We start from the raw sequence: 22,688 nt of genomic DNA on the forward strand, positions 1-22,688 counted from the left end.
ATATTCACATTCCCTAAGAGGACGTTCTGGACCCTTGGGCAGAGCTTTGTGAGAGAAACAAGGCTGGCTTCAAGTGATCTGCAACCAGAGTAATTGGGATTTGACAAGGACTGTGAAAGGCTGATTCTCCCTGTTCTCTTTCATGCTGGCACCGGTCAGAGTGTGGGAACTACTGCCTCAATAGTAAGTACAGTAAGTCCTATGAGAGACGGCGAGAGTGCTCTGGGCTGGGGCCAGGGCCTGCCAGGGCAAGCCAACCGCATACAGGGGGACCCGGGGTGAGTGGTGTGGGAGCTGGGACATGCCTACGCATGGTGGGAAGCCTTCCCGCCGGCCAGCCAGGGGACATTCTCTCCTGAGCTGGGGGCTGAGCCGGCAGCTGCTGGGGGCGCCCACAGACCCCCTCGGAAGCTCGTGTGCAGAGCTGATGTGTGGCAGGCACGTCCTGACCCTTGCAAGGAGTTCAGGGGAAAGAAGGCTATTGGCCACAGGCCCACCGCCACGGCCAACAACAGCAGGGACTGGCCCTGGCTGTACCTCTCCCCTCTGGGGGTGAGCCCAACCCACCAGGGACTCCTTGGTTCCGTTTAGCTCCGGGAAGGCCTCCCCCGCCGCTCAGCTTGCATCTTCTCTCCTTCTCCCTTCCCAGCCATGGTGTCCTGAATGAGGGGCCCGCTGCCCCAGCTGAGAACTTCCTTCCACCTCCTCCATTTTTGCACTCCTACCTGCTGCCCAGTCCTCCTCCTCCCTGACATTTCTGTCTATTCCTCTGGGTCCATTCCCTTGTTAATCACAAAATAACCAGGGGTCTGGAATCTTGCAAGCGGAGATGGGGTGGGAATGAGGGCGATATTTTCCACTAGGCAGAGAGAAGAGGCAGCTAGCTGGCTTATCATTCCTTTTTCACACGCAGCCTAGAGCCAAGAAAAGTAATAATCATTGACAAGGTAAGTAACTCTTGAGCAAGGAGCTGTGTCTCTAGATTTAAAAGAAATGCAGATTGTCGGTTGAAGGTGAGGGAGCCTCAGAAGTGTCAGACAGCTGATTTCAAACATCTTCTTGGTCCACCACCACCCCCACCTTCATTAAGCCGAGCTGAGGCAGGGAGGCGGGTGGCAGGGTGCCAATCATGCTGAGGAGAGATTTCCAGTGGTTCCCCGCCGGGCTCATATTCACATTCCCTAAGAGGACGTTCTGGACCCTTGGGCAGAGCTTTGTGAGAGAAACAAGGCTGGCTTCAAGTGATCTGCAACCAGAGTAATTGGGATTTGACAAGGACTGTGAAAGGCTGATTCTCCCTGTTCTCTTTCATGCTGGCACCGGTCAGAGTGTGGGAACTACTGCCTCAATAGTAAGTACAGTAAGTCCTATGAGAGACGGCGAGAGTGCTCTGGGCTGGGGCCAGGGCCTGCCAGGGCAAGCCAACCGCATACAGGGGGACCCGGGGTGAGTGGTGTGGGAGCTGGGACATGCCTACGCATGGTGGGAAGCCTTCCCGCCGGCCAGCCAGGGGACATTCTCTCCTGAGCTGGGGGCTGAGCCGGCAGCTGCTGGGGGCGCCCACAGACCCCCTCGGAAGCTCGTGTGCAGAGCTGATGTGTGGCAGGCACGTCCTGACCCTTGCAAGGAGTTCAGGGGAAAGAAGGCTATTGGCCACAGGCCCACCGCCACGGCCAACAACAGCAGGGACTGGCCCTGGCTGTACCTCTCCCCTCTGGGGGTGAGCCCAACCCACCAGGGACTCCTTGGTTCCGTTTAGCTCCGGGAAGGCCTCCCCCGCCGCTCAGCTTGCATCTTCTCTCCTTCTCCCTTCCCAGCCATGGTGTCCTGAATGAGGGGCCCGCTGCCCCAGCTGAGAACTTCCTTCCACCTCCTCCATTTTTGCACTCCTACCTGCTGCCCAGTCCTCCTCCTCCCTGACATTTCTGTCTATTCCTCTGGGTCCATTCCCTCCCCTCCTTTTCCGGCGCTGCCTTCTTTCCTTTTCTGTTTCCCGTCCTTCCTTGCCCGGTGGCTGCCTTCTCTCCCGGTTGTCTTCCTCGGCACTTTCTTCCCTCGTCTTCTTGCTGCAGTGTCCCTTCTTTCTCATTCATCCCACCTGTTTTCCTACTCGGCTCCTTTCCCATCCTCTTGCCATTTTGCCTTCCACTCTCTTTTCCTGTTTTCCTTCCTTGTCTTCTCTTCCTCCTATCTCCCTTAGTCAGAAGGGAGTGGCTGGGGGTGCAGCCCTGAACTGTAAGTGACAAGTGCCCTTCACCTCTGGCCCTGCTAAGTCCTTGCAGCCTCAGGCCTTTGTCCAGGGCTGTGCTGCTTCCGAGAACCACAGAGCAATTTCTTCGGTAGTTACCTCCAAAATTTTCTTTTAAATTTTCTTTTTCATCCTTTGCTGTTCTTGTTTTCTTTCCTCTCTTCTTTTCTTTTTTAGTTTTTATGAAAGGCTCTGGGAAGCTGCCAACATAGAGACTTCTACTTGGGGGCCCATTGTCATCGGCTTTGCTGCTTTTGCTCTTTTTTTATGTTTGAAGGTTAATCTGTACGATTGTTCATAGTATCAAATAATTCTACGTTTCCTCTCTGGGGTGGAGAGTCCTTCGTTCAGTGTCTTCTTTGCACCAACCATATATTTTCGTGAAACTATAACGTGTTTTATAAACCTTCTTATTCGCCCTCATTTTGTACATTTCTTTGAATTTGAGATTTATTCTACCTTAATTTCCTTAAACCACCATTTCTGTATCTTTCCAAAGAGGAAAGAGATATTGCTGTTATTTCTCTAGCAGAAATCCCCTAGCCTCATCCCCCGTTCGTGACACCACACACAGCTACTTAAACTCTTCTTTTGCTAACTATGTGTAAAAGGGTAATTCCTCAGGAAAACAAAGTGATGAGAGTTTGGGAGGAAGAAAATGTATTTCTAAAATATTGGAAAGCTGAGAGGGATCCGGAAGCCAGAATTAAGAAGAGCCGGTCAGGTTCAAGGCCTAGTGCTCTCTTAACTACATGATCTCAGGGAAATCCTCCATGCTTTCTACTCCTCACTTCCTCTTCCGTAAAGTGAGAATAACCAACCCTTCCCTTCCCCCATACTAACTGCTACTTCATGAGATTGTAGTGAAGATCTTGTGAAATAGACCAGGCACAGTGGCCATGCCTGTAATCCCAGCACTTTAAGAGGCCAAGGCAGGCGGATCACCTAAGGTCAGCAGTTCGAGACCAGCCTGGCCAACATGGTGAAACCCCATCTCTACCAAAAGTACAAAAATTAGCCGAGCTTGGTGGTGGGTGCCTGTAATCCCAGCTACTTGAGAGGCTGAGGCAGGAGGATTGCTTGAACTCAGGAGGTGGAAGTTGCAGTGAGCCAAGATCGTGCCATTGCACTCCAGCCTGGGCAACAAGAGCGAAACTCCTTTTCAAAACAAAAGATCTTGTGAAATACACTGGAAAGTGATCGGAAATGCAGGAGTCCAAGCCTCATTCATAGTGCTTTGGAGTCTCTCGAAGTCCTCGCTTAAAGGGTTCTGCAGCAAATTAACTTTCAAGAATCCTAGGGGGCCTTACTTAGGGATTTGTTTTCTCTGCCTCCCTAGGAGAACATCTGGGGTTATCCCCAGCTGCTCCCCACATGGCCCAAGACCTGCTCTTTGGCTTCCAAGAATAATTGGGAACAGTTCAAGTTTCAGCACATCGTGAGGCCTTCTCAGCAGCGTTGAGGCCAGTGGCAGGGACAAGACTTCCCCAGGAGGGAAAAGTGGGGGAGAAGCCAACCCCAGGCCATGGGGCCGGGCAACTGTGAATATGCGTGCGGCCAAAGGGAAGGGGTTGATGAATTGTTAAACATCCTATTTCCAGGAGCTGGGTGTTTTCCTGCTGTATGTGTGAGTGCAGGAGCCAAGAGAACCACATACTATGTAACCTCCTTTTTCTGTTCTGTCCCAGCAATCGTAGAAGCCATTGAGATCCCGCAGTTTATTGGCCGCAGTTACCTGACGTATGACAACCCAGATATCTTGAAGAGGTAATAAGCTTCAACAGGCACCTTCCTCAGCTTTCTGGGGGTAAATTTTTCTCTATATCTTTCTCAGAGCTTTTTCTTATATTTCATGCCAGAAGATAATTCTCAAAGAAGACCATTCAGCCATGGCCTCAGGGGAAAAACACACACAACATGAAATAAACATAGAAACTAGAGCAAAATAAAACAAAAAACAAACTAAACTTGAGAAACTGGCCTTTCAAATAACCCTATTACAAACAATCTAGTATTTTTCTGGTCAAAGGGCCTGGAGAGAGCAACTTGACTGGTCCCAGAGTTTCCAGTATTCAGGCTTTGAGAAGCAGTGAGAATGTGATGTTCCCGAAGCCTCAGTGATGACTATGATGCTCTGAGCAGGGCAGTTCCATGCTGTGCCGTGGCCGGACTGTGCAGCTCCAACCTGGGCCAGCAGCGGAAGGACAGACAGATCCAAGCCCGTTCCCTGCTGGGTCCGTACCAACCCTGCATCTTCATCAGCAAAGGTCTCTTGTCCCCTTCAGGCTCTGGCCAGTTCAGTGAGAGGCTTCTCAGCGCTCTTCATGTGGATGCAGGGAAATGCCCAAGTCACAGCCATGGCGTCTCACCCCTGGTGGCAGAAGTCCCAGCCCTGGCCTGGAGTTGCTCTTGGTTTGGAATAGCCTTTGACGTGGCGAAATCCTCAACTCAGTCAAACTTGTCTTTGGCACTTTCAGTTTGCCCCTTATCTCTTTCTTTCCCTTCCCCCAGTTCTTTGTGGCTTCCAGTGTGCTATTCCCCTTTCTGCTCTCCACACAATCATTCTGGGATTTCCCTGCCTCTTCAGATTGACTGCATCTTAACACACAAGGGCAAATCTTTAAACAAAAGGCATCCAGTTCTTAGGGTGGAGTTTGGTGACTTGTCAGGGAACAGAAGTGGTTGGGAGGAATTCTCCTAGGGCACTGGATGTCCCTGGTAACTCCCAGCACACCCCAGGCAGACACTGCTTCACTTCTCTAATCCCAGGTTGTATTTATCTGTGTTGCCTTGGCATGGGGACTTAGGTAAAATGGATTCCCAGCCAAGAGAGACCGTCCTCCTTCTTCAGCCCTTTCTCTCCAAAAACGGAAGGTCATTCAGCCTAGAAAGCAGTGACAGGGTGAAAGGGGCCCAAGCGTTCAGTCTCTGGGGGTTAGTGAGAGACTACCAGGTGGTTTGGGGGAGTAGAGGGGATTGATGAGAGCAGGAGACATGAGGCCCAAGACCACAGCTACCTTGAGTGCCATAGTGTGTGTGTGTGTACACATGCGTGTGTGTGTGTATGTGTGTATATGACAGTACAAATGCATGTATGTGAGGCTGCAGGTAAAAGTCAAGTTCAGGATCTATTCCAGTCAGATACCTTTGGTGCAAAGTAACAGAAAGTTCAGCTTAAAATGTCTTGCACATGAGGGATATTTACTATTTCATATCACAAGGTGTCCAGACTTACACTGGATCTTGGGTTGATCAATTAAGAGAAGCAGCTGTACCCTCAAAGATTCCAATCTCATCCCTATTTCTTTCTTTTTTTTTTTTGAGACAGAGTCTCGCTTAGTTGCCCAGGCTGGAGTGCAGTGGCGCGATCTCGGCTCACTGCAAGCTCCGCCTCCCGGGTTCACGCCATTCTCCTGCCTCAGCCTCCCGAGTAGCTGGGACTACAGGCGCCCGCCGCCTCGCCCGGCTAATTTTTTGCATTTTTAGTAGAGACGGGGTTTCACCGTGTTAGCCAGGATGGTCTCGATCTCCTGACCTCGTGATCCGCCCGCCTCGGCCTCCCAAAGTGCTGGAATTACAGGCGTGAGCCACCGCGCCCGGCCTCTCATCCCTATTTCTTGCTTGTTGTCCTCAGCATCTTCTCCTGAGGCCACTCCCCAGCTGCCTATAAGCTGCACATAAGATGACTCTGACTATATCCAGTGGAAGTTAAAAAGACTTTTTCTCTCATGTGACTCTTTCTAAAAGAGAAGGAATTCTTCCCAGAATTGTATCTCACTGGACAAAAGGGATACGATTGTGTCTCTTCTGTGCTGCCACATGCCTGCCCCTAAATCAATCACTGGCAAGAGAAATGGGAACCTCTTGACTGCCTTGTAACCAATCAATACACGCAAGGCAAATGGGAGAGGGAAGGAACCTGAGCGAAAGTCTGGGCTAAGCAGGTCTCTAGGGAACGGGTCAGTGCTAGATTGTGCTGCACCTGGCCTGGGGGACCTCGCTCCTCCCTCGCCGTGCTGAGGCCCTGCATGGGGAATGCAAACTCGGTCTCTTCCTGACGAGCTCAGGCTCTGGGAAGCCTAGACAATAGTCCCCTCCACTGTTCACGATTGAGGACACTCTGCAGACACAGACCCAGGTGTGTGGGACAGACAGAGGGATGGCTCAAGTGACTAGAGAATGGACAAAGGAACTTTTCCAATAACATTATGCTAGTAGCAATATTAAATTATGTTTCCTCCTATCTCACCCTTGATTCAAGGACCTCAGCCTTCCTCTTTTCCCTGTGCAAGATGAAACACTGATCACGCTAATAAGAATGAATTTCTGAACTAGTCTATTCTTAAGCATTGCTAAGAGCACATCAGCCTGTGAACCCATTCCCAGCCATGGATGTAGAGCATGGAGCCGGCCTAGCCTGAGCACCCCTCCTTTCCTTGAAGCTTCCTGTTCTTCTCCACCCTGGTTCTGCCTCAACACCACTCCAGACCATTCACTATCAGGCCATGTTCCTTGTCTGAGACGCCATCACTTGGGTATTTTCCCTGTCTAGACCTTGTCCCCAAGGACAGTCACTCACCGGCCAGAGCTGGCCATCCACAGCCGTGCTTCTAGCCTAGAGTGGCTGCCAACTTAAGCCTCTTGGTAATTAGGAAACACACTTTCTGTTGGGGAATGGGGCCCTTGAGTAGCAAAACAGGAAAGAGAAAAGAATAAGGTGTGTACGGGGTGCAGCCTAAGCTGTGACGTTGGTCATAGTCTTGCTAATCTGTCACTCAGCAAATGCTCCGTGGTGGGGTTCACAGTGCTTGGGGAGGGAGACTGCTGCTGAGTGAGCAGTCTAGACCTTTAGATCCGTGGTGCGACTCAGGGTGATGAAGTAAGCGTCAGAAAGTGCCAGATTATCCTACATCTGGTTCCTCAGGGCTGGCAGGCAAAACTGGAATTACTCGGAAACAGATGTTGGTGGTTGATTTGGTGGACTTGTTTGTGTATTTCCTCCAGGGTGTCAGGATCAAGATCAAATGTGTTCATGAGGTTTAAGACAACTGCCAAGGATGGCCTTTTGCTGTGGAGAGGAGACAGCCCCATGAGGCCCAATAGCGACTTCATTTCCTTGGGCCTTCGGGATGGAGCCCTCGTGTTCAGGTAACCCACTCTCCAGCTGCCTTCAGCAGCACCTTGTGATTTTCTCAGACATTGCAGCTCATGCCAAGCAGAGTGATTCAGAAGGGAGCCAGAACACAGTCTGCTGGAACTGGCTGAAGCCTGAAGCCTCAAGGCTTATTGGAAGCTCCTGGTCTTTCTTTCCAACATTCATCTTATACAGCAGCAGTCAGCAAACTATGGCCTGGAGGCCAAATCTGACCCACCACTCTTTTTTGTAAATAAAGTCTTGCTGGGGCCGGGTGCAGTGGCTCACGCCTGTAATCCCAGCACTTTGGGAGGCCAAGGCGGGCAGATCACTTGAGGTCAGAAGTTTGAAACCAGCCTGAGCAACATGGAGAAACCCTGTCTCTACTAAAAAATACAAAAATTAGCCAGGCGTAGTGGCAGGTGCCTGTAATCCCAGCTACTAGGGAGGCCGAGGCAGGAAAATGGCTTGAACCCAGGAGGCAGGTGTTGCAGTGAGCCGAGATCGCGCCTCTGCACTCCAGCCTGGGTGACAGAGCAAGACTCCATCTCAAAAAAAACAAAAAACAAAAACCAAAAACCAAGAGTACCCCAGTATTCCAACAGGAGTTTTTTTGTTTGTTTGTTTTTGTTTTTTGTTTTTTTTTTTTTTGAGACAGAGTCTTGCTCCTTTCCCCCAGGCCGGGGTGCAGTGGCGCAATCTCAGCTCACTGCAACCTCTGCCTCCCGGGTTCAAGTGATTCTCTTATAGCACATGCCACCATGCCCGGCTGATTTTTGTAGTTTTTGTACAGATGGGGTTTCACCATGTTGGCCAGGCTGGTCTCAAATCCTGACCTCAGGTGATCTACTCGCCTCGGCCTCCCAAAGTGCTGGGATTACAGGCATCAGCCACTGTGCCTGGCTTGTACTCTTTCATTTATATATCGTCTATGGCCGTGTTCATGCTACAGTGGCACACTTGAGTAGCTTCAATAGGAACTGCATGGCAGAGCCTTAGGAATTGACCATCTACCCCTGTGAGGAACAATTCTGTGCCCTTGGTCGAGTGTGTTACTGCTGCATGCTCCCTACTCATCAATTAGGAAGGAGCAGAAAGAGGACTTGGATACTGCCAAGCACGAAGGCCAAGCATGGAAGCGAGTACTCAGCCTAAGACTCAGCAGCTCAGGAAGGTCTAAAACCCTAAGCTCCAGGAGCCCTGACTTTAAATTCTGACTCAGCTCCCTGTTAGCTGTGTAGCTGTGGGAAGGAGAATCCCTGCTTTCAAGTCTCCTGCTGCCGGAGGAACAAAGCACAGATTCGTGTCTTAGTGGATCCAGCCAACATGAGAGTTTTGTAAATGCTTCTTGGGTGTCACTGATAAGTTCTTCCCTCTTTTAAGTGAATTTAGACAGTTTTCAAATGTGTCAAATACGTAGCTATGAAGTAGTTAAAGAATTACCTGAATGATTTCTCCCTGACCTTCTTACCAGATTGGGTGAAAGCTGAGCTTCCAAGGGGCAGGGTCTGTCTCCTGTAACATGAAAACACTTCTCTAGAGATTGTCATGGCATATCCTCACACGAGGTTAGAAATCGCTCCTCTAGACAGTGGCTTTCCAAGTGTGGTCTCCAGACCAGCAGCCTCAGCATCACCTGGGAACTTGTTAGAAATCCACATTCTCAGGCTTCACCCTGATCTACTGAACCAGAAACATTCTAGGGGTGGGGTCCAGCAATCTGTGTGGTAACTGTTTCCCCAGACAATTCTGATACCCTCAAAGCTTTGAGCTCCACAGGGGAGGCATTTCTCAGGCTTGTACTTCTTAATTCACCCTCTGATGACTAGCTCGAGTGGCCGCTAAATGATATGAAAGTAATTGAATTGAAATAGACAAAGGAAGGCTCACTAAACAAGGGAGAAGTTGAAGACTTAATTCTGAGGCTTCTGTTGGTCGTGTGCTAAGATTACTGACAGCCCAAGCAGGATAACAAAAATCTTTCCATTTGAATAAAAGGCATTTTGAGAGGAAATGTCACTTGTCCAGTGTCATGCTATTCCCTAAATAGGAGAGCATGCTAAGTGACTCAGTCCTGTGATTGTTGGGGACTTCGGAGAGTCGTGTGTAGTTGAGGCTGGAAGCTGGCAGGTGAGAGACAGCTTCTCACCATCTCCGCCTTCCTGTCCTCCATAGCCTCCCACCCATTGCTGGCCCAGAGGTTGAACAGAGTTCTTCACACCCTATTTCAGGCTGGCTGCCTTGAAGCCATTTTCTTGTGGTTTTCCTGTGGTTAACCTCATCAAGGCCTCAAGTACTTGATTGTGCCCAGAAAAGAGAACTGAAACAGTAGCTCAGCTGTGGGTGGGATGGTCCCACTTCCCCCTAAACTGCCTGCTGAACCTATTCACCACCCACTCTACCCCAGCAGGGAAACAGCTCCCACCAGCTCCCACGCCAGGCCCTGAAGAGCCCCGTCCCCTCTCCCACCTGCTTAGCATCCTTCAAACAGTTCTACTGTATCCTGGACATATTTCTTGTTACCATTTCTTTCTCAGGATTCTGAAAATTGGTCCTCTGTTTTTCTTCTAATCCTGGAGTTCTGATTGTGATCTGTGTAAGATACACTGCTGAGCCCAGGCTGAGGCTGACTTCTGTGCCTGCTCTGGTCCTGGAGCCACCCCATCACTGCCGCTCTGTTTGTCCTCCATCTGGGCTATTATCCCACCGCATCAATGCCCCCGATGCTGACGTAGGGAAGCGTCCCAGTGGGCTGGGGACAGAGAGGAATTCCAGTGTAGGCCAGTAGTTTGAAGATGTCAGCATACAGTGAATCACTGGGGAGCTTGTTTCAAAGGTAGATTCCCAGGCTTGCCCCCTGAGATTCTGATGCAATAGGTGTGGTGGGCACCGGGGTCTGATTAGAAACAAGCACCCGGGTGGTTCCAGGACCCATACCCTGTGAAACAGGGTCTGAAGTGGCTTTGGAATCACACATGCCTGATCCCCTATGTGGGCTCATGCAAGTTACCTAAATCTCAGCCTCTGTCCCCTCCTTGCAAAACGACAGGGTTCGCTGTAAAGATTAAATGAATGAATTCATGTAAGGGGTTCAATGCGGGGCAACTTTCTCCTTCCTACCAGTTCCTTGGGGTGCATTGTCAACCCTGTATCCAAGCTGCACTAAGTGCTGCCTCTGTTAGGAGTGGTGGGATTATTCGTTTGGCTCCTATGATGTGCAGTGCTTCGTACATAGCTAATTAATGATAAGAAAAGTTATGATCCTTGCTCAAGCATTTTCTGAGTCTTAGAAGCCTTTACCTCAGAGAGAGAACATGTAGTTATTATTAAAACGTAGTTCTTATTTTTATTATTGTTACTGTTATTTTTAATAAGTCATGGGCCCTGCCCCTGAGGAGCACAGATCTGTGCAGTCTGGAGAGTAAATCTTTCTACAGAGCAGACAAATTGTTCTTGAGGTTTCAGTGTTTGATCCAGGCTGAAAGCAGATGAAGAGGAATCTTAAGATAATAAAATACAGTCTCAACTTTCATGACTTTCTTCACCTAAATGCTGGTTCTTTGGCTAATTTAGTGCTCAAAGCCTTTCTGCCAGAGAATAGGGAAAAGCGATGGGATTCTAAAAATGTATGTATGTATATATATTTATAGTTTTGGTGCAAGATTTAGCAGAAAAAAAGGAAATCAAAGTGCTCGTTGAAAATGAGTGTATTTTTCTGTTTTCTGTTTTGTTTTTGTTTTGTTTCATTTTGTTTTGTGATTGTACGTGGGGCATAAAACCTACCACCGGCGGGGTTTGTGAACATTGCTTGACCGTTCACACTGAACATTGCCCACTTAGTTTCACCTCATCACATCTTCATGCAGTGAAGAGGTGGAAGAGACTTGACATTAGTAAAGTGCTTTGTGCTACAGTTTAAAGGGGACATGATTAAAAGTGTCACCACAGGAAAACAGGAAGGTGGCCGAGTGGTTTCTAAAAGGCCTCACCTGAAGGTATTTCCGAGTGGCCCACCTCGGTGCTCTGGCTCACAGCCTCTAGTGCACACCAAGCTGAGCGGCTCAGAATAATCCATCATGGCAGCCAGGTTCCCAAGACATGGGTAGAGAAGTTAGACATAAACATTCTTATATCTGTCTCTACATTTTTATACTGAGGCATGCCTTCCTGCCATGCACGCTTGTTCAGTGTAGAGCTTGACACATTTAGAATATGTAAACACTGATTCACTGTCACTCAGAACAAGACATAGAACATATCCACCACCCAAAAATGCTCCCTCATTCTTCTCCCAGTGAAGGTAACCACTATTGTTGGTCATTTATGATTATATACATGAGGGAGCTTTTCCAGGGTGAGTATCAGCATGTCAGGAGAAGTGGGAGGTTCTTTGGAGGGTCTGAAGTCAGATGGAATTGGGGGGTTGGGGAACCAGGCCATGGAGAAGCCAACTGAGTTGACCCCTCCCCCAGTGATGGCTGGATTCCCATCTGCCAGATTCACGGTTGACTCCCTAGAGCACATTCTGGCTCTTGGCCTGAACAGGAGAGTTGTCGGGTTGGAGAACAGAAGGAAGCGCATGCACCATTTGTCTAGATGGGCTCTTAGACAACTGAAAAGGTTTTCATTCACTGCACCACAATCATGTTGCAATCCAGCCTCCCTGCCCTTACACAGCCAGGTCACCTTGATTCTGAGATCTGGGTGCTCCGGACTGCTTTGGTTATATATTGACAGCTTGTTGGCTTACTTTCCCACGTGGCTAGTCTTCTAGGAGAGATGTGACACATTCAAGCCTTGGTGGCAACTTTCTCCTTCCTACCAGTTCCTTGGGGTGCATTGTCAACCCCATATCCAAGCTGCACTAAGTGCTGCCTCTGTTTGGAGTGGCAGGATTATTCGTTTGGCTCCTATGATGTGCAGTGCTTCCTACATATGTCATGTTACTTAGCATTCCCTAGGATTCTTCAGGGAAGGAATTATTATCCCTGTTTGACACATGAGAATATTTAGGCTCAGAGAAATGAAACAAGTTGCCCAAGGTCACAGAGCTGTTAGCTAGCGAGTCTGGGGATCAAGCCATGTCCATTGAATGTGAGTGTCCATGCTCTTTCTGTCACCCCATGCCGCCTCTCAGAATGGCCATAGATAGTTTCTGCCCACCAGCAACTCGCCCTACTTCCTATTCATTCAAGAAGTATTTAGCCACCAAATCATGAAATCTCAAAATTCCGCCACCAGACTGCTTTATACAAGGAGATACTTGATGTGGGAAAATTCATTAGAAAACAGTGGACTTTTCAGGGTCAGAGTGGCAGCTTTGTCCCAGTGTTTGTCGAGTCACCCCAAGTCCTATTCTTGGTTAAATGTCAATGGGCTGGGTGAGTTCTTTGAGCCTCCATTATCAAAGGAATGACATATGGTGCTTTCTCTGCAGAAAGCCAAACACTTCCTATTCTTGCTGGTTTCTCAGAATGAGTACATGCGAGTGCCTGGTAACTAATCCGGGTTTTCTCTCGACATCCCTCTATCTTGGGCAATGAGGTGAAGGAGAGATATGTCCTCTTACAAAATGAGGAGGGAGTATCCCAGGTGGAACATACTTCCCTTCAAAATCTTGGTGGCCTAGGCTTTGTTGTATTATCCAGGGAAAGTCTGGGCAGTTGGCCCAGTGCCCAGGCTAGAGTAGTCACTCACTAAATATTTGTCAAATTAAATTTAATTAGAATAATTGAATGAACACTGGATTAAGGGTGATATTTCTCTCTGGTAATGACATGTTCATGTTTTCTGAAACCCTTACGGTACCAGGGTGTCTGGGAACTGAAATAGAAAATAGGAAGCCACTAGAGAAACCTGATAGCAGAGTTAAATGGGATGAGGACAGAGGATACACCAAGTTCAAGTTCTACATTAGGTTTGTGATTTTAGGCAAATTCCCTTAATCTCTCTGGGGCTCACCCTACTCTTCAATGTTCAGTTTAAAAAAAAAAAAAGTGAAAACAGATGTATTCATTTCTTAGGGCTCTGGTAATGACCATAAATTAGGTGGCTTAAAACAATAGAAATGGGCTCTCTCGCGGTTCTGAAGGCTAGAAATCCATCATGCAGTGCTAGGATTCGCTTCTTCTAGAAGGTCTCAGGGAGAATCGGCTCCATGCCTGTCCCCCAGGTTCTGGTGGTGGCTGGCAGCCCTTGGCGTTCCTTGGCTTGGAGATGCCCCACTGTAGTCCCTGCCTCCATCTTCCCATGGTGTTCCCTGTCTCTGTGTGTCTCTGGCTCCGTGTCCAAATCTCTTCTCATAAAGATACCGGTCATATTGGATACATGGCTGCCCTAATCCAGTATGACTTCATCTTAACTAATGAATCTGCAAAGACCCTATTTTCAAATAAGGTCACATTCTGAGGCTCTCGGTAGACATGAATTTGGCGGGTGGAGGGAGGGGGCAGACCATCATCGTAACACAGTGTAAAACATTACACATGATAAAGCCCTTCTTGTTATTCCTGATACTCTAGTACTGATGTTGCCTTACATGAGGGCATTAAAAAACAATCTTGATAACATTATGCTAAATGAAGTAAGCCAGTCACACAGTCCCAAAAAAACAAATACTCTATGATGCCTCTCATATGAGGTATGAAGAAGAATCAAATCCATAGAGTCAGAAAGTAGAAGGCTGGTTGTCAGGGGCTAAGGGGAGGGAAGAATGAGGGGTTATTATTTAATGCAATGCTTTTGTTTTGTAAGATGAGTTTTGGAGATTGCCAGCCCAACAATATGAATATGTACTTAATGCTACAGCACTGTATGCTTAAAAATGGTTACGATGGCCATGGTTACATTATGTGTATTTTACCATAATTTAAAAGTCTGATAATTTTTAATTACATGAGCCAGCCTGGAAACCCACCAACTTTTATAACACTCTTGTTTTCTGTTAAGAAAACTGCACTCTGAGTTGCAAAGAACTTTTGCCCTGAGAATCATCTATGAACCGTGTCTGCCTGTGCCTCAGTGTTTTATTCTGTTCTCTTCTTCTTCTCCAACGCCTTAGCTATAACCTGGGCAGTGGTGTGGCATCCATCATGGTGAATGGCTCCTTCAACGATGGTCGGTGGCACCGAGTTAAGGCCGTTAGGTGAGTCCCTCCTGCAGCATGAGCCAGAGCCAGAGCTGAGCAGTGGAGGGATGTGGTATCCACTTCCCTTGTAGTCCCACTGTCCTATTCCCCAACTTTGCCTGGCATCCTAGTACCCCTGATCCAGGGCATTCAGGGAATTTTCTATGAACTCCCGCTGTGCCCTACACTGACACTAACAGGCCAGGGAAACTAAACCCCCAAACCTTCGCTAAGCAGTAACCTTCTGGAGAAGAAACCTTTTGATGGCTGAACTGGAGGCGCCTTGAGAGTTCAGGGTATGTGGACTTTAAAGAATGTTTGGGCTGGGCATGGTGGCTCACAACTGGAATCCCAGCACTTTGGGAGGCTGAGGTGGGTGGATTGCCTGAGCTCAGGAGTTTGAAACCAGCCTGAGTTACATGGCAAAACCCCGTCTTTACAAAATACAGAAACTGGCTGGGTGTGGTGGCACATAGAGGCTGAGGTGGGAGAACTGCTTAAGCCTGGGTGGTGGAGGTAGCAGGATCATGCCATTGCACTCCAGCTTGGGTGACAGAGTGAGATCCTATCTCAAAAAAAAAAAAAAAAAGACTTTCAAATCTCATTGTACAGGCAATCCTCCCCCATCCCTCTGGCTTTTTTTGTTTGTTTGTTTCATTTGTTTTGAGGCAGGGTCTCGCTCTTTCACCTAGGCTGGAGTACAGTGGTGTCATCATGGCTCAGTGCAGCCTCGCTTGCACTCCCAGGCTCAGGCAGTCCTCCCACCTCAGCCTCTTGAGTAGCTGGGACCACAGGTGTGCACTATCTGCCTTGCTATGTTGCCAGGGCTGGTCTCAACCTCCTGGGCTCAAGTGATTCTCCCGTCTTGACCTCCCAAAGTGTTGGGATTATAGGCATGAGCCACTGCACCTGGCCACTTTTTTATTTATAACATTACCTAAACCTTAGAAGCTGACAGTGTTTCACCCAGCACCGATTACTTATCTCCCCATCACAGAGGTAATCACCACCCTGACTTCTGATTAACTTTGGATGAATCATTCCTTTGCTCTTCTTTGTATAATAGTTTTACTATTAATACCCTTGTCCATATTTCTAACAACATATTTTCAGAAACCAAATAGCAGGCTGAAACTTAGAAATGTCAATCCCACATGTTACATGAAGGTTCCAGGAGAAGAAAAGCTGAATCGAGGGTCTGGTTGGGGTTCCCTGAGAATTTATCATAACCGTTTCTGGGGCAGCCAGTGGGTAAAGTCATGAGTGAGGCCTGGGAAACATGGTGCCCACCATGGCTACTTTCCTACTCAGCTCCCATGTAGGCTGCGATGGGGAGAGCTTCGCTGGGCCCCCAACCCCTGGCTGCTGGGCCTGCCTTTGAAACCCTAGAGGAAATGGGGATACAGAGGCAAATCTGTGCCTCTCAGCTTCCCAGGTGGCCTAGAAAGCCCTTGAGACAGACAGTGATTTTGATGAAGTCCCAACTCTAACTTTCTGAAAAAAGAAATGTTTTCCCATCATGAATATCCACATGCTTGGATTTCAAATAGTTTCTAGACTACAAGTCAAAAATTAACTCCAAAATACTCTGAACTCTATGGCTTCTAACTTCTTCATTTCTCCCTCTTACCCATCTTTAAAGGGGCTTGGCTGGAAACATCTAAAGGACTATGAAATGCTTGAGCTCTTTACCTCTAACTACACTTGATCCCTACAAATCCCCACCCTGGGAACATCAGGAAACAGCACCCTTCTCCCACTTTCCTTGGGTGGAGACCATTGGTTATTCACACATTGTGGAATAATTTTTAAACCTTCACAGTTGTTGTTGGGGTTTGATTATGTATATTAAGATGACACACTGGTGAGGATACCAGGCACTTCCTAGACATCTAAGGAAACTGATGTTAAATGATCTTCCCCTAGACTGTACAACTGTTTGTGGGAAAAGCCAAGATTAGAATCCCAGCTCAAAGCCCTTTCCTTCCCACCCCATGATGAAACCCACCCAAAGCTAGGATTTCAGATGTTTGGGAGGGATAAAGCAGTGGAAGAATTTCACATGTCAGTTTGTCAAGCTGGGCACCATGCAGATGACTCAGCAGACTTGGCTTTTCCTATTGGCATGATGGATACATCTCCTGGTGGGTCTTAGGTGGCAATGAGGCTGAACAGAAGTTGAGCCCAGAACTGGGTGAATGGGAGGATTCCAGAAGATGCTGAGAGTTGTGAGCAGACAGGCCTAGAAGGGAGGATACAACAGATATCAGGGGGAACTGGGTTAAGGCCATGGATATCAATTATGGTAAGAAGGATTGACTGGATGCCTTAATTCTCTGTGGCAGGCCCCAGGGTTAGAGATAGAAGTGTCAGTGAAAAGGAGATTGCCCAGGGGGCCTTGCTTTGGACCCTGTCTTGCTCTGGGGAATCCTGGTCTTGCAGGCATTAATCCCAGCAGAAAAGAAAAAATAAATTCCAGTTTATTAAACATCTCCAGGTGCCAGGTACTTTTCATACTTTGTCTCAGTTAATATTCACAGCAACTTAGGTTTTATAATCTTCGTTTTACGGATAAAAATGATGATATGATAATGATATTGAAAACAATAGCAACACATTCCTCTACCAGTCTTTATAGAGCAAGATATGTATTAGGTATCATGCCCTGTGCTTTGTGCACATAACATCTGATCTCCACAATAATCTTGGGAGATGGGCATAGCTATTCCCATCTCAGGTGAGGACGCTGAAGCTCCACAGATTCCCTTGTTCATTCATCTTCTGGGATGAGCCTTATATTATTCCAGACACAGGAGATACCTCACTGAAGAAAATTAACATCCTTGCCTCATGGTCTTGCATTCTAATGGTAAGCAACAGACAATACATAATAAACATGATAAAGAAGCATGTTATTATGTTAGAAGGTGATGCCACATTTTTTCAAATCTAAGATGCCATTGATTATAAGGTATATCTTCATTTTAGATATAAAAAATGAAAAATTCTTAGACTTTATGAACTAGAGTAAGTATAAAAAAATGGAATATTTTAGAGTAATTTCTTTTAAAAGGCAGGGCAAGCAAGGCAAGCTGTTGCGGGTACTGCATTCAGATACAGGATTCTAAGAAAGCACTTCCCAAATGGGAAGTTTGTGGTCTCAAAGACGGGGACAGAACAACAGAAAGTTCTCTAAAGCTCTAGAGAAGGTGCTATCAAGAAGTGAGGCCTGAGTGAGTCCACCCCCCAGTGCTATAGAAGCAAATGTATTTGCTCGAAGAAGGCTCATGGGGCTGGATAGGTTTGAAAAACAGCTTTGAAAACTGCAAAGCCCTTGCCATCAATGAACACCTCCCTTTTCCTGTCTTCAGAGTCACTTTAGGGCTCTGTGGGTCCTTTAGAAACTTCCGAGCCAGTCTTCCCATAGAATGATCCTCTACCTACAAAAACTGCTCGTTGGCTTCTCATTGTACTTAGAATCCCAGCTCCCTATGGCTTCCCATGCCTCGCCACCAGCTCTCCTCCCCTGCGCTTCACCTGAAAGGTTTTCTCTGGCCTGCTGTCACCTTCAGGATAAATTCTCAACTCCTTACGAGCGGTTGACCATTTGCTTGGGGCTTCATCTTTCCCAGCCCCAGTGTTTTGTGAGTTCCATCTGCGCTAACCCCTGCTCTTTCTCTTTGCTGTTGTTGCTTCCTCTGTTTGCATAACCTTCTCCTTCACTTGACTTAACCTACCCGGGCTACAAGACTCATTTTGGCCAGAATCTCCTGTGGGCAGCTTTTTCTGACCATCTGTCTAATAACTGTCCTCTCCCTAGTCTAAGTTAGGTGCCGCTCCTCTGGTGGAATTCCACAGCACCCTGTGGTCTTCGTGGCGGAGTGCTGGCCCTGTGTTGTCATTCACAGTTTGACTTTTTGTCTTCCTCAGTAGACCGCAGGCTGCCGAGGGCCACAAATTTGCCTTTTGCTTTGATTTCTGCAGCCCCATCATTTAGCACAGTGCCTGGCACATAGCGGGTCCCTTTAATACGTTTATATTGAAATGAATGAATGATTGAACGAACTCCAAAAATGCCAGGGTTTTTGTTCTTTTTTGTTTCGGCATTTTGCAGGGATGGCCAGTCAGGAAAGATAACCGTGGATGACTATGGAGCCAGAACGGGCAAATCCCCAGGCATGATGCGGCAGCTTAACATCAATGGAGCTCTGTATGTGGGTAAGTGATCGACCCTCGACCAAAGCTAACTTAGGCCAGTGCTTTTCTTATTAGTCTTCCATTTGCTGTGCCGAGGCTGCACGCTTGGCTGGATCAAATACCTGAAAATCAGGAAGCCCTCCAGATATTCCGTTCTTTCATTTTCTGAACAGCTGACTCATGGCTGAGGGGGCAGGAAGGGCTCCCTTCGATGCTTTTATGCTTTGGACAGATCCACCAGGAAAACCAGGCTTTTCTTGTTTATAAAGCAGGAATCTGCTAAATATAGCTCCATGAATTCTCTCTGACAAAACAGGACCTGTCTTTCTTTCCCCTTGCAGAATAGAATGACTAGTATTTCTGTAAATGGCTTATTAGAATTAATTCACTAGTGCAGATGCATAAAAATGAAAAGCTATTTTTATCTATATGATATTTTCTATTGAAAGCATTCAACATTAGTGCATTTCTTTTGGTTTAAGATGACATCACTTCTAACTACACGTTGCATTCTGTTGACAGTATACCACACTTCAAAATTTACTAGACACTATTTGGTCTCAAAGTGGTCAGTTGGGCCAGAAATCACACAAGAGGAATGAATTTATAGCTTTTGATTGTGTACCAAACTGATCCAAGTCAATCTGTTCCTTCAAGGATAATTATAAAATAGTGAGAAATGAGGTACCAAGCAGCTCAAGGGGCCCACAGCCCTCACGTATCCTATGAATCAAGGGATGCCTTGATTAGCAGACATTCAAGTGCCCCAAAGCGGAACCCCGACCTTGCCCTGCTGACACCTGCCCTTTGGCTCACCTCATCTCCCTCTTGCTTCCTGGCAGGTGGAATGAAGGAAATTGCTCTGCACACTAACAGGCAATATATGAGAGGGCTTGTGGGCTGTATCTCTCACTTCACCCTGTCCACCGATTACCACATTGCCCTCGTGGAAGATGCCGCGGATGGGAAAAACATCAACACTTGCGGAGCCAAGTAACACCAGCTGGCCTTGCCCAAGGGACAGAGCCTTCTATTCTGAGAATCCCAGGGGCCCTGAGATCCTGCCTGATGCTATATGCAGAGGCCCAGGGACCAGGTGTGTGTCCTCTCACCAAAAAGAAAGTACACACTGATGAGAAACTGAGAACCAAGACAGGCATCCCTGGGTGGCCTTTCCTGCTGACACTCCGTGAGCTGACCCAGCAGAATTCCCTGTGTAGGAAGCATCGGACCTTGTCCATTGAATATGTAGCGGCTGCCGGAGATCACACATCAATGCAAATTCCAGAGCCTGTCTGCTATAGCTCAATGACTGTGTTGTGATTCATGGTACATTAAAGAGAGAGAGAGAGAAAGAAACCCCCAGGGCAGTATTAAAATACTTCTCTCCTTCCCTGACTCATGACACTCTTCCTGACAGCAGAATGACTGTGTGCCCTTGAACTTCACATTTCCCACCTTGACCCCTGGATTGTTCGGATTAACCCCTTCCACTCCTCACTGGCTGGCTCACTGTGTTCTGACTAATCCATGAAAATAAAGATGGAAGGAGACCAAACACAGAATCATAATCATAATGCGGTCCCCTTCCCCAGAGCTTACCTCGAATGTGAAATTCCTACTTTTTATAATGCAGAGTTAAGGAGCTGAGCCCCATGATTTTGTAGCTGTACTTTTGTATGTGTATATTTTTATAGCTGCAGACTGTCCACACAGTATACTTTTGGAAGTTTGGGTGGATGACCCTGAATTCTTGCACACCTTTCCTAAAAATTTCTCCCAGAAGAGACTTGTTTGGGCCGTTTGTGGTGTCAGTGGAATGGATAGGTAACTTGGGTGGGCGACTTGGGGAGCTGACCATCCTCTTTTGGTAAATGTTGACGGCTCAAGGGGATGAATATAAAGCTTTCCAAGATAAGCAGATTAAAAGGAACATGTGTTACCGAGGTAGGTCACTGTCATTTTTGCTTTAAGAGAGGGGGAATATCTGTAGTAAACTTGAATAAAGGGGACAAAGCTAGAACTTGTTCATTCATTCACTTATGGAGGTGTTACTGATTTTGCGGAGGTCAGGTCCATACTAACGGACATTAATACAATCAGTGTTTCTAAGGCTGTGCAGGGGTCGGGGGACATGCTGTCAGGATGGTCTGAGCATCTGGGTGAGAACCAGAGAAACAGGACTTCTTCCTTCTGTACCATGAGCTGTGCCCCTTCGCTATGCATGCACTTGACCCCAGAGACAGCTGGTTCACTGGCAGATCCCCATGACGGACTTACTAAGGGAAAGGTGAGATGAACACTGTCCCCAGAGAGGGGGGAAATATGATCTAACTTATGCAAGAGCCTATAATTAGTCCCAGTCTTGACTCTACTTTTGTTTGTGCAGCATTCATTCGCCAAGACTTGGGGTTTGTGCAAGGCAGTTTTAAGCACGTAATGTAATCATAAAAGATGAATAAACTAGAGAGGTCCACTTTGTGCCCCAGTCTCCTGTCTTTGGGAAGCTTTGATGGCCAGGATCCTTTCTCCCAGAGGAATCATGGTCATCATCATCATCATCCACTCCTAGACACATAACCTTACATGAGTGCAATCCAGAGAAAGGCCACATGGTAGAAAGCGGGTCCTTCACCTCCCAGACACCCTCGCCTCAACACCTCTTCCTTTGATACTGTTGGGACCAGTGCTTCCCAAGATGTCATGGAGTTGCTTTTACGGCCCATTTTGATGGATTCCCTCCAGCCATAAATATCATTGTGATCTTAGCAAAATCTTCAGCTGAATTGAAGCTGGAAGAGCTGTTGCTGATGAGTTGTTGTTCCATGAAAGTGTTATCCAGAGAAAAATGCAATGTCCCAGGGATGCAGGCCTGGGAGTAGAATCACCTCCCTCTGCCTGGGAAGCAGATGAGGCTAAGGGGAGAAGAGGGATGTGATGACAGGGTCAGGGGAGTAGGGATCTGACAGGTGAGAGAGCAGCAGAGTGGAGGGACCCCAGAGGAGCTGGTGACCTGGGAGGCTCGGGCTCAGAGGACAGGGTAAGAGACAGTGCATCCCATGTGGGCTCCTGGGTGTCCAGTTTTCTCTCTATGTGTATCTGTTGTCATGGCCACAATAATGCTGCATAAGAAAAATCACAAAACTGCAATGGCATACAGCAATGAATGTTTATTCCTCACGTTGAGTGGTCAGCTTGGCAGCTCTGCCAATCTTGGCTGGGCTTGACTAGGTGGGATGTTCTGGTGTCGGTTGGACTTGCTCACACGTGTCAGGGTTGCTAATTCAGGATAGCCTTGGCTGGATTGATGAGGTGGCTTGTGTCTGCTCCGTGTGTTTCTTGTCCTCCTGCTGGGCCAATGGGCTGGCCTGAGCATGCCCTTGTCCTGATGATGGGGGAGGGCACAAGCACGAGAGTAAAGGTGGAAGACCTTTCGCGGCCTCGGCTTGGCACTGCCACACCCCAGTCATCTGTGGATTCAAGAGAGGAAGAAATGGGCCAGCCCCCACATGACATATGGGCTCCTCTCCAGCATGAGAGAACTACCAAGCTGCCTGGCAGAGGGCATGGACTCAGGAGCAGTAGGAAAGCATCACTGCTGATGCAATCGGTCCACCCCAGCAAGTCCTGTGTCATTCACGACAGAGCGCAGTAGGGATGCCGTGACCCCCTGGCCATAGCTCTTTTCTGACCTTCTCTAACCCTTGGGGCTGGAGGCAAGGTCCGTGATGTTCTCGGTGCCCAGCCAGTCCAGGCCAGGTCTGATGCGAGCAGCACCTGCCCTCCCCCTCACATTGTGGTATCCTCTCTTCTCCTTGCCCTCCTTCCACCTGCTCCCTGACACTTGGCAGCTGGCCCCGTTGCTGTTCGGAGAAGGAGGGACTGGACCTGCCGGAAGATGGGATCTGTGCCCGGCTTTTGGGTAGCCGCTGTGGGGAGAGCATGTTGGAGAAGGCTGGCCAGGCTCTTGGCTGGAGAGAAAG

The 22,688-nt window shown here is 47.9% G+C and overlaps 1 protein-coding gene across 4 annotated transcripts in view; it reads left to right on the top strand.

The window, feature by feature from the left end:
* Positions 1-20,725, top strand: part of EGFLAM (EGF-like, fibronectin type III and laminin G domains) — a 61,916-nt gene extending 41,191 nt beyond the window's left edge. For 2 of the 4 annotated variants that reach the window (XM_011966071.1, XM_011966077.1), the window contains 5 exons: positions 3,937-4,015; positions 7,253-7,396; positions 14,443-14,526; positions 18,623-18,726; positions 19,548-20,725. In XM_011966071.1, the coding sequence (XP_011821461.1) occupies positions 3,937-4,015; positions 7,253-7,396; positions 14,443-14,526; positions 18,623-18,726; positions 19,548-19,702 (566 nt within the window). In that variant the 3' untranslated portion in view covers positions 19,703-20,725. Of the gene's footprint in view, positions 1-1,124; positions 1,352-3,936; positions 4,056-7,252; positions 7,397-14,442; positions 14,527-18,622; positions 18,727-19,547 lie in introns of those variants that run through there. The other 2 variants (XM_011966086.1, XM_011966092.1) reach the window with 2 other exon arrangements.
* Positions 20,726-22,688: the final 1,963 nt, after the last annotated feature.

This window comes from Mandrillus leucophaeus, unplaced genomic scaffold, assembly GCF_000951045.1.
Source record: "Mandrillus leucophaeus isolate KB7577 unplaced genomic scaffold, Mleu.le_1.0 Scaffold119, whole genome shotgun sequence".
NCBI classification, from domain to species: Eukaryota; Metazoa; Chordata; class Mammalia; order Primates; family Cercopithecidae; genus Mandrillus; species Mandrillus leucophaeus.